The following is a 12,283-nucleotide window of genomic DNA, read 5'->3' on the forward strand; positions in this document are numbered from 1 at the left end:
GACTAGTGTAGATGGGACATGTTGATCTGAGAGAGCAAATTGGGCCGAAGGGGCCTGTTTCCACACTGTGTGCCTCGAGAACTCATAACTCTCTAACATTTCAAATTGATGGCCATTCACCTGTATTTGGAGGGAATCTAGGCACTAATAACAGATGTTTGGGGGTGGGGGGAAGAGTTCTACCACCAGCACAACCCTTGTGCAAGTTACAGTTCACTTTTACAAGCAAAATGATTAAAAGGAGTATTGGTCCAATTCCTTGACAGGGTGTTTTATTCCAGGACTTGATTATAAAATAACAAAGCATGAACTTTGAAGTATTACTTGAAAGCAAACCAGATTAGAATTCAAACATGCTGCTTCACTGATGGTGGTTCTTTATATTCTCAATTGAATCTCGTTTCAAACCATTTATTTCTTCAATAGTGAGCTTGCATGTTTATCTAGGGTGTAAAATTCCGACTATTTGTGAGACAACTGTTGATGGAAATGCAAACTGCTAGTTGTTGCACCTTATTTCTGTTGAATGTGATGCATTCAAATTCTTAGAAAACACGAAAACACGGAGCCTTTTAAATCCATTTCCTTGCCAGAAGAGACACCATAGTTGTTAAGATACTCACTACTGTGATTTAGCAAGATGTTTGGAAAGAATACATCTTACAATATATTTGTGATCCATCGCAGCTTAACATTAAAATCGCTTTCAATCTCATTAATTCGAACTTCGTCCCCTCTTTGTTTGCACAGTCGAGCTTCTCGAGAGACATTGCAATGTAGGTCAAATTACATAGCAACGCATGTGCAGTGCAGAATCTATTCGTGTGTTATGGTGCTTTTCTTTTTACAGTCAATCCTAATGGTTTGCAGATTTAACGGTAAATACTTCCGTTCAGTGGCTGAGTGTAGGTTAAATTCTTTCCCCGCCTCCATAAAAGTTAAGGCGGCGTGTTGATAATTAAAATGTTCAGGCGAAATACAAACGAGCACATGGTGTACATAATGTTCTTCGAGAGGATTAAAACAGATGGTTGAGTATGCGGATTGCTGGGCTCACCAGGGGAATTGCAGCTCTAGTAATATTATGGGGGAAGGGAAGGGCGGGCTCTCTATCTTCCACCCTTTAGCACCATGACTTTGTGGAGATGTAAAAATTATAACAGTCCCTGTTTTACGAAAATAAAGCAATTAAATTCCCCTCAGAGTTTGTAAGTAATTTACTATATATACACACATATATATACACACACATATATATATATATATACACACATATGTATATATATTTGTGTTCAGTGCATATATATTTATATGTGTGTGTTCAGTGTGCATATATATACACTGAACACACACACACACATATATATATGCATATATCGATAATATATGTGTATATGTATTTCTACATACACACTGAACACATATATACACTGAACAACACACATACACACATATATATAATTTTTTTAATGTCATTCAAATGGGTTAATTGCACGTTTATTTTGCAAATGTATATATTTAATTCGGTGCATCACGTCAGCCCTTGTGGATAAAAAAAAAGGGGTAACAACAGCATGCACGTGTTGTGATGACATGCTGAAAATAATGCAGCATGGCTGCAGCATGCACCCCCTGACAACACGGAGCGGAGCCAGGGGGATTCAACCTCCTCGGACTAACGCCAATGCATGCAAGCAAACACCACCAGCAACCAGCTTAATGCAACAATGGGCGCCATCCCCCACCCCCTCTCCTTTTGCACGTGTCATTGACCGGGATTTAATTATTAAATGGACTGTGCGTGTTTTTGTTATTATTGTCCCGCCCCCCTCCCCTTCCCTCCCCAGCTGAAGCCTGAGTGACAACCCGGGATCACGTGCTCCTGCCGGGGCGATGACGCAATGCATGGCTGACCCTGGCCGGGGCGGCCGGCGTGACGCACGCGAGCGGGGCCGACCAATCAGGCGGCGGCCCGCCTCACTCGCTCACTCACCCTCCCCGCCCGGAGACGACGCCGTCCAGTCAGCGACTCGGTGAGGAGCTGCCTTCACACAGTTTTTCCGTCGTCGTCTCTTAACTTTGTTTCGCTGCCCAGAAGTGGACGATATATATATATATATTGATGATAGAGAGAGAGAGAAAAAAATAATGAGCGTGGGTCCACACTCTTTCTCTCCCTGTCGCCAGTTTTCTTGTCAGAGTAAGAAGAAGAAGGAGGAGAAGAAGAAGCGAAGCCAAGGCAGGGGAGCAGCGGCAGCGAACGCCTCCCCCCTCCGATCGCCAGCTCCGTGCGAGCTGACTGCCGAGTGGCCGTGACCGCGCGCGCGCGCCAGCCAGCCACAGCCAGCCCCCGTGACCTCCCCGGCGCGAGGTGCTCGAGGCCAACGGTCGGTGCTCGAGCGGAGTGGGGGGGAGGGAGGGAGGGGGAGGGGGAAGTGGAGCCTTGAACCCCATTTCTCCCTGTCATTAAACACCCCCCCCCCCCCCCCACACCTCATCTCTTTAATCAACTCACTTCTCTAGTCAGTCAGTCGAAAGGGAAGGGTGGAAGGCATCTACACAGAGAGGGGGAGTAGCAAAAGGAGGATAAAAGGGGGAGATTGGAGGTGACACCGAGCCTGCTTGGCGACCGTGTCAAGATGGCAGCGGCGGCGGCGGGCTGCTGAGCCGCCTCTCACTCTCCTCCAGCACCCGTCCACTCCTTCCCTCCAACCCCACACGGAGCCTTGCGCCCCAGTCACATCCTCTCCCTCCCTCCCTGGGCAAGCGGGGGGAGGTTGATTTACGGGGCGCTCCGCAGCCCCTTCTCCCTCTCCCCCCCCCTGCCCTCCATCTTACTTCTTCTCTCCCCCCTCTCCTCTCCTGCGGGTTCCCCGCGGGGCTGGGCTGAGCTGGGATCATGGCCGACAGCGCCTCCTCCTCCCCTGCTCATGCCGTGGGGGTGGCCACGCTGGACATCGACCCCGACTTCGAGCCGCAGAGCCGGCCCCGCTCATGCACTTGGCCGCTGCCCCGACCCGGCGACTTCCCCGGCGCTTCGTCCCAGAACGATGTGGCCGCCGAGATGATACCCGAAGAGGAGGAAGAAGAAGATTTGGACGAGGAACGTGGCGGTAGTGGTGGTGGAGGAGAAGAAGCGGAGCCTCTAGGGTTGAAACAGTCGGTGGGAGCTAGTAGCGGCGGGCCGGAGGCTTCCCCTCGCTCCCCGCCACCCTCCTCGCTTTCCCTCGGCGGCGGCGCCGGAGAAGCTCCCTCCTCCTCCGTGGTGTCGCCCGCCGCCCCTGGGCCTCAGCACCGCAAAGCCTCGTCCCGCAGGAACGCCTGGGGCAACATGTCGTACGCCGACCTGATCACCAAAGCCATCCAGAGCTCGGCCGACAAGAGGCTGACCCTGTCGCAGATCTACGACTGGATGGTCCGCTGCGTGCCCTACTTCAAGGATAAAGGGGACAGCAACAGCTCGGCCGGCTGGAAGGTAACCCCCCCCCAATCCCCCTCCGTCTCTCCCTCTTGCCTCGCTTGCCTTTAATGCTCCACTCCCTGCATCTCGCCACCCGGTTACTGCTTTCACCAACATTTAACGGGTCTGCTCTCGACTCTGCAGCTCTCCAGCCAGTTATTGGTTGCACTATCATCGTAATGTATCTGGAAATTGTCCGGGAACAGCAGATTGGGGTTTACCATAAAATAAAATACTGGGGTAATTCAGTGAGTAGGTCGGGCAACATCTCTGCCTGGAGGGACTCTTCTTCAGACTGCCTGGACCCCAGTTATCAAACTTACCGAATTGTTAGAAACAAGCAACCGCAGATACTGGTTTACAAAAAAACAAAACAAAGTTCTGGAGCCTGACGACCCGCTGAGTTACTCCAGCACTGTTTTTAAATAGAATTTGTTACATGTTCTTCAGAGATGCTGCCTGCCCCGTTGAATACGGTTTTCTCTCTTTTATTTGTTTTGTTTCCCACGGCTTTTTTGTTTGCAAATAAAGTTTTCAGCCCAGCTGAGAACTTGTTCCGGAACACCCGCGAGTGGCGTGGTAAACCTATGACAGGCGTTGAGGACGTGCTACTGGTTTTACACCCCCCTCCTTCGTATCGTGGTTTAAATCTGGTTAAATTAAATGTGTCCAAGTGATATTCAGCGTAAATAAATGAAAACGATGATCGCGTCCTTCACCACCTCGCAATTGCGTTTCACCCAATGAGCTAAGGGTTGTGATTATTGTAGTGAATTAGGAAAACGCCCGCCAGTTTGGATTGGGCAGAATCTCATAAAGAGCTACGTGATCGATACTGGCTGACAATTAAATAGTGACAGACGCTCTTCAATAAAGGTCTTATCCCCTCGTACGATCGTACGGGTGTATCTGCTGGCCTGGACAGATTAACATTCCGAATTTAACATTTTCACCTGTTCGGGCTTCGGTCTGGCTATGGCTAACGCTGGGGCTAGCCTTAAAGCCAGAAAATATTCGTACAGGGAAGATAGGGTGAAATATGATAACGTTAAGTGATTTTGAATAAACTGTCTTGTTTGAATATCTTGTTAAGTCTGTGCATGTGTGTGTGTGATGGTTGAAGGTTAGCAATGGTAGTACAATCTGGTGCTTATGTGGCTGTGAAGTATATCCTTTTGAGTGGGGGGCTTTGAGGCAAGGGAGCTTTATACTTATTTTTTATTCTAATAATAAACTCCAACAGAAAGCATAACAAAACCACAGACTTTTGGTTTGTTTAGTTTATTGTCATGAAATTTATATTGGGTAATAACATTCATAATTTGCATAATTCTAATATAATAAATTCAGTGAGTACAGCAATAAAATATGTTATGCAAAATTGTGCAAAGATTATGTAGTCAGAAGTAGTACAAAAATACAGTGAATTAACTGAATGAGGTAAAGAGCATATCCTGTACCTTAAGGGCACTTTCCACTTGGTTTTGACAAAGGGTTGCATCCATGAAATGTTGACTATTTTTCTTCCCACAGAAGCTGCCTAGTTGCTGAATTTCACAGCATTGTCTGTTTGCTTTAGATTTCCAGCAAATGGAAATATCTGCAGTTAGGATTTTCCTTGTCTTGGATGGCTGAAAGTGCAGAAAAAGTCATTAGTTGGAGGAGCTTTAGTTTGCACTTGAAGAGTTTGAGCAGCAACTGATGACACCTTGGTTTATCTGGAATGTTGTTTCATGGACAGCACATTGCAGGAGGTGGTCACTCTGAAGTTCAAGAGTTTGCAGGCAGAGGGGGAACAGACAAAAAGGAGCATTAAGGCAGTTCAGACCCTGAGGGCATCTTGGTTTGTAATCATTAATCAATTCTGTCTACTGACTACTGACGGGGAGAGGATTTCCTAGGAGAATGTGACTGGAGCCAAAACCATAGTGAAATGAGTAACTCGCTGTACAAGGAAGGGCAAAAAAGCAATAGATGGAGGGGAGAGATTATACAGTTGTTTTGATGATCAAAGGTGGGATTCCAGGATGATATTTGCCACTGTTAAGGATATCTCTGAGCAGCTGCACAGGAACAAGCCCTTTGGCCCACGATGACTCATGCCCACGATGACATGATGTCAAGGCCATATATCTGCCTGTATGATCCACATCCCTCCATCCTGGGAAAAAGGTTCTCGTTTGTCTACCCGATCTATGTCTCATAGAAACATAGAAAATAGGTGCATAGGTCCTCTGGTTCTGGACTCCCCCAACATTGGGAAAAATTTTCCTGCATCTAGCTTGTCCAGTCCTTTTTTGAGTTTATAGAATCTCAGAATTTTACATTTCTATCGAGTCTCCCTCAACATCCAGTGTTCTAGAGAAAACAATCCAAGCATCTCCTTGTAGCTAATACCTCCTAGTTCAGGCATCAATTTGGTAAACCCCCTCTGCACACCTGTAATGACTCCACATCCTTCCTGTAATGGAGCGACTTGAGCTGCATGCAATACTCCAAATGCGGCCTAACCAAAATCCTACAAAAGCTACATCATGACTTGTTTTCAATCACCCGACCAATGAAGGCAAACATATCATATGCTTTCTTTGCCACAATACTTACTTATGTTGCTACTTTCAGCGAGTTATGGACCTGGACATCAATGCTGTAATGGGTCATGCCATTAATTGTATGTTTTCCAGTTGCATTCTACTGCTTAAAGTGCAACTCCTTTCACGTTGTTTAGTCCAGAGACATTTGTTTGGGTTAAACTCCCTCTGCCATTTCTCTGCCCATTTTTGCAGATGATCTATGAACTGCTATATACTTTGATAGCCTTCCTCACAGTATGCAGTCGCAGCAATCTTGGTGTTATCTGGTGAAGGGAAGCAGAGCAACATTGGGACCAGTTTGGTTGATTTACAAGTCGACAGTAGCAGGCCAAGTATAAAGGTGAATGATTTTGTTGGTGTTGTTGGACTGTGTTCCTAATTTACATTTGCTTGGCAGTGAAATGGGAAGATATGTAAACATTCAAAGATGAAAATTGCTGAATGGTATGCATCTGTACTGTAACCATTCACAAAATCTAAATTATTGCAGCACTTTGTCTTTATTTGTAAACCAACATTTGTAGTTGTATACATTAGCTTGCTTCTTGATTTTGTAGTTTTTAGATTGGGGAGAAGGATTTTTTTAAATCTGCTGGCAAGATTAATTTAAGAAGATGTTCTGCGATGGTTGGACATCAAAGACAAGATTTAACTTTATGGGTATCGGTTGAACTAAAGAAAAAATAGCAGTCACACTGTATATTTCCAACTGTCTGAGAGATATCGAGAGCATCTTGGCAAGACGAGTGAATCTTGACCTACCCCGAAAAGTTAACTCCTAAAATCCATTCAACTGTATCATTATCATTACCATGATGTACAAAAATTGAGTACTTCGTAAGATGGCTTACTGAAGACAACCGATCGTTTCGCGGAACACCTTTGCTCAGCTCGCCTGAACCAACCTGATCTCCCGGTTGCCAACAACTTTAATTCTCTTTCCCATTCCTACACAGACCTTTCTGTCCTCTGTCTCCTCCATTGTCAGAGTGAGCCTAAGCAAATTGGAGGAACAGCGTCTCATATTTCGCTTGGGCAGCTTACAGCCCAATGGTATGAATATTGATTTCTCTCACTTCAGGTAGCCCCGGCATTCCCTCTCTCTCTATCCCTCCGCCACCCAAGTTGCACTAGCTTCTCTTTTTCACCCTACAAATACCTTACAATGGCCTGTTTCCTTTATCATCATTACTTTTTTGCTTATCTTTCATTCATCATTCTTTATCTCTCCACATCACCTTATCCCTAACCAGTCTGAAGAAGGGTCTCGACCCGAAACGTCACCCATTCCTTCTCTCCAGAGATGCTGCCTGTCCCGCTGAGTTATTTCCATCTTCAATCTATTATCTGCCAGATTTTGTACTGCCCCTCCTCTCTTCCGGTCACTGCTCCCACAATCAGTCTTGACAAGGGCCCTGACCCGAAACCTCGTGTATCCATATTCTCCAGAGATGCTGCCTAACCCACTGAGTTATTCCAACAATTTGCCTTTTTTTGTAAACCAACATCAAAGTTCCGTGTATCTAAGTAATTTTAACCATTGTTCAATCATGCAACTGTTGTTTCATACTGTACCTATCCAACAATCAGGAACATTTTCATCTCCGGAATAGTTTTGAAAGCTGACTCGTGGATGTGTAGGGAAGAACTGCAGATGCTGGTTTAAACCGAAGATAGACACAAGAAGATAGAGTAACAGCAGATCAGGCAGCATCTCTGGAGAAAAAGAATATGTGACTTTTGGGTCGAAACCTTTTTTCAGACAGTATGTGTGATATCTTAGAGTTTTGAATCTCAGCAATGACATGCAGGATTATAGAGTCATAGAGTGATACAGTGTGGAAACAGGCCCTTTGGCCCAATTTGGCCACACCGGCCAACGTGTCCCAGCTACACTAGTCCCACCTGCCAGCATTTGGTCCATATCCCTCCAAACCTGTCCTATCCATGTACCTGTCTAACTGCTTCTTAAATGTTGGGATAGTCCCTGCCTCAACCATCTCCTCTGGCAAATTGTTCCATACTGGTTCACCCTTTGTGTGAAAAAGGTACCCCTCCTATTCCTATTAAATCTTTTCCCCTTCACCTTAAACCTATGTCCTCTGGTCCTCGATTCACCTACTCTGGGCAAGAGACTCTGTGCATCTACCCGATCTATTCCGCTCATGATCTTATATACCTCTATAAGATCACCCCTCATCCTCCTGCACTCCAAGGAATAGAGTCCCAGCCTACTCAACTTTTGCCTATAGCTCAGACCCTCTAGTCGTAGCAACATCCTCGTAAATCTTCTCTGTACCCTTGCTGCTAGTGGAGGTACCAACATGACAGCCCATGCTACACACTCTCAAAACAGACCTCCTTGGAGTCTGTCCACTGTCCACTGTCTCCCATTGTGGTTGGCAATATGCAATTGGTAGTTGACTTGGAGCACAATGAGGACAAGACCTGGAAGCGTTAATAGTACATTTTATTTGGAAAATGACGATCTCAATGTTGATAAAAATGCATCTGTCTTCTGGTGGAATAAATAACTTCACCTTCCTCTTCATGTTCCTTATCCATGGTATAGCCCTCAGATGAAATGGTAGTGTGCTGCCCTGAGTTTAAATGGTTTTAACCTGAAAGTAAGGTTGAACCTTTCTTTGTAAGGGTCTGATACACGTGTCATAATCTGGATATGTCTAGGTCATTAGGAGAAGGCAACATACTGAATGCCAACAGAGCATCTGTTTATACACCAGTGGGAATTTACAATCAGGAATTCTGAGTGGAGTTTGTATTTTCAGATTTTCTCCTTTTTATTCTTTTTCTGACTTTGCAAATGTAAGTCTGACTTGCAAGTCTGCAGGCAAGGTATTTGTCATCCTTTAAGACAACATTCAACATTTGTGCATCTTTGTTAATGCTGTGCATGTTGGAAAGTTGTTTTAAGCTTTACGTTGCATGTTTAAAGTCAGGATTGTTTTGCCAAGATGATAGTGGAGGCAGATTCAATTGTAATGTTCAGTTGGGAGTTGGATAAGTGTTTGCAAATATGTTGGGTAGTATTACGGGAAGACATTAGATGAGTGAGAGTAGCTGCAATCCTTATAAAAGGCCAATAAAAATATGCCGCAAGTGGTTTATGACTGCATATTTTGGTTTATATTCATTTGTATTGAGATGCAGTGAAAAACATTTTTGCCTGCTATCAAGGTAGAAACATGTATAAATTATTACAATTAAACCATGCACAAATGGAAAGAAAGGAAAAAGCATGCTCCTGGATCATGTTGGCTACTTTCCTGAGGCAATGTGACAATAGTTTATGGTTGGGGGGGAGGTAATTTGCATGATGTACTGGGCTGTACGCACAACTCTGCAATTCCTTGTGGTTTGGGGTAGAGCACTTTTTAACAAAGATACTAGAGGAGCAAGATAGACCACTCTAAAAGCCGTAGTATGGCATGGCGCCATTTTAGTAGGCAGAAACATTTAAAAAGAAAAATAACAAAAATCTGTGAATTGATAGATGAGATATATTCTGCATTTTAATGGTATCATCACACATACTGTTCCCCTGAAACACTGATTGCACTGCGAGAGGCATATCGAACAGCGGGTTTTGCCTACTAGAATGGAGGCCATTACGCTCCTTTGTGTACCACACTTCAGTATAGGCGATTTCAACGGAGTGGTCCATCTTGTTCCTCTAGTATCTTTGCTTTTTAATGACCATAGAAATTGAGATGTTGAATTTCCTTGTGGGAAGTAGATGCATAGTGTGCTTTTTTGGCCATAGCCTGAATTCCTACCTGTATTATATACCTTGGCTATCTCTTCCAAATCCTGCTCTTCTCTTCTAAAAGTTGATAACTCAATTAAGTGGCAAACTGTTCCCACTGCAATGCAAGTATGTGGTGGAGGATGATCAGTATGTGAACACAGAAATGTTATTTACCACCTTGAATATTTTTCCATTCAATGCGCATGAAATGTGACTAAGCGATATCACTCCTTGTCCCTTAATGCGTAATATTTTTATCTAAGACTGATGGATTGTTAATTAAAATTCTACCGACTTGGGATCAATTGAACATTAATGGAGAAGTTTCAAATTCATACCACCTTTTTGTAACTCCACTTTGAAAGACCTGGCTCTTTTTTTAAGCTATCTCCTTGTTTGGAAAGTCTCTGAATTAATATCGTCACCTTGATTCTAAGTAAAACAGTTCTTGCGATCTAATTCTTTGTAGCTCTGGCATAATTTAGTTAATTAACCCTATTCTACACATCTTTTGAGACTAATGCAAGCTTCTATGGTTGTCGTACCTAAATCTGCTCGTGTAATTTCAGCGATCATCTATATCAATTTAACATTTTGTATTGCTGTACTATAATGTCTTGCCCTCTCTGTTCTCTCCCTCCCCCCCCCCCCCCCCCCCCCCCCAAAAAAAACTTCAGAGTCACAGGATCAGCATTAGATTTATGTATGTTTTAATAGAACTAGCTTTCTACCGTTTGGGTAGTTCTGCCAGTGTTTTACTCATTCTTGTAATCTATTAATAATTGATTTTTATTCTATCCATGCTGCCAATAGAAAGGAGTATGCAAAATATCCTCTTGCATCGTTCTATGTTCCTGTCCAATTCCCATAAAGCTGAGCTCATTTTCTTTAATCACAGCTTTAAATATACACAACAAATGTGCCAACTGTGCTCTGAATCGAGAATGCCAACAACTTCAAGTTTATCCTCCCAATCAAAATAGTTATTCTGAATACTGGTCCCTGGTTTTAGACTATCCAGCTGGTGGAATCCATCTTGCCAAAATCTATTCTATCAAGTCCTTAAGTTGTAAAGGTGTCAATGAACAAAACTCTGGTTGAGAAACGGGACAAGCAGCATCTGTGGAGGGAAATGAACAGACACATTTTGGTTCAGGACCTTTCTTCAGACTCTTTTGGTCTGAAGAAATGTCTTGACCAGAAATATGATCTGTCCATTTCTCTTCATACGATATTCTGAATATCGTCTTCCTCAAAACCATGCACAATTATAGCAAATATTCCTTGCACTCCATATAACTTAAAATTTGGTCAGTCACCACCTAAAACATTAACCTTCCATATAATATTAGAGTATTAGAAGCAACAGTAGACTGGTATGCCCTTCAAGTCTGCTTTGCCAATTGTCTTGCACACACATCCTGCTTTTTAGTTTTTATCAGTTGTGGAATACAATAGAATAACTAAAAAAGTAAATTGTTAATGTGTGTAGATCCTCATGGCACCTTACAACCTGACTAGCAACCTGAAAATGACCAGCTTGTTTTTGTACTCTTGCCCTCAAAACAATTCTCCATCTATGCTAATATTTCACCAGCTTCTTGAGTCGTTATCTTGTAACTTATATGCCTTTTATGCCTTTTGTCTTAAATTCCAAGTAATATAGTATTATCCTGTTTCATGCAGCTCTGCTTGTCAAATGTCCAATTTTAATTACCCCGGATCTTGTAACTCTCAGGAGTCACCACAATCTAAACATTGCAAAGGGCACAAAGAATTTTGCAGGAGGACTTTAATGTCAAATGCCAGGAATGACTTCGTAGCATTAACACCGACCAAGTTTGCCAAGTCCTGAAGACCTAGCTGAGTCTGCAGCAAATAATAAAGACAACACGAGCAATAAGCCAAAGATATTCACAAAATGCTGGAGTAATTCAGTGGGAATAGAATGAATGGGTGATGTTTTGGGTCGAGACTCTTTTTTCAGACTCAGGGTAGAGGGAGACAAAGCGATAAGGACGGGGATGGTGTCAAAACGAGACATCAGAAGAGAGGAAGATCAAGGAGCATGTAGAACAGATCATTGTTAGCTAGTACAAGGTGACAACAAAGCAAATAGATATAAAATGTAATTAGGGAAATAATCAGACTGGTCGGATAACTGGGAAGGGGAGGGACGGAGAGAAAGAGGAAAGCAAGGGTTACTTGAAGTTAGAGAAGCCAAAATATTACTGCTGCCATAGTGAAATATGAGATGCTGTTTCTCCAATTTGCACTGGGCCTCACTCTGACAATGGAAGAGGCACAGGACAGGAAGGTCAGAGTGGGAATCGGAGGGGGTTAAAGTGTTTGGCAACCAGGAGATCGGGTAGGTTTAGGTGGACTGAGCGGAGATGTTCAGCAATACCCGAATAGACGATAGGTGCAGGAGGAGGCCATGCGGCCCTTCGAGCCAGCACC

General features: G+C 43.8%; 1 protein-coding gene across 2 annotated transcripts in view; it reads left to right on the forward strand.

Annotated features, from left to right (window-relative positions):
• Positions 1 to 2,025: 2,025 nt before the first annotated feature.
• The window catches only part of LOC144593789 (forkhead box protein O3-like), a 61,770-nt gene continuing 51,512 nt past the window's right edge, over positions 2,026 to 12,283 (forward strand). For both annotated transcript variants that reach the window (XM_078399874.1, XM_078399875.1), the window contains exon 1: positions 2,026 to 3,475. In XM_078399874.1, the coding sequence (XP_078256000.1) occupies positions 2,900 to 3,475 (576 nt within the window). In that variant the 5' untranslated portion in view covers positions 2,026 to 2,899. The remainder of the gene's footprint in view (positions 3,476 to 12,283) is intronic.

This window comes from Rhinoraja longicauda, chromosome 5 (genome assembly GCF_053455715.1).
Source record: "Rhinoraja longicauda isolate Sanriku21f chromosome 5, sRhiLon1.1, whole genome shotgun sequence".
Lineage (NCBI taxonomy): Eukaryota > Metazoa > Chordata > Chondrichthyes > Rajiformes > Arhynchobatidae > Rhinoraja > Rhinoraja longicauda.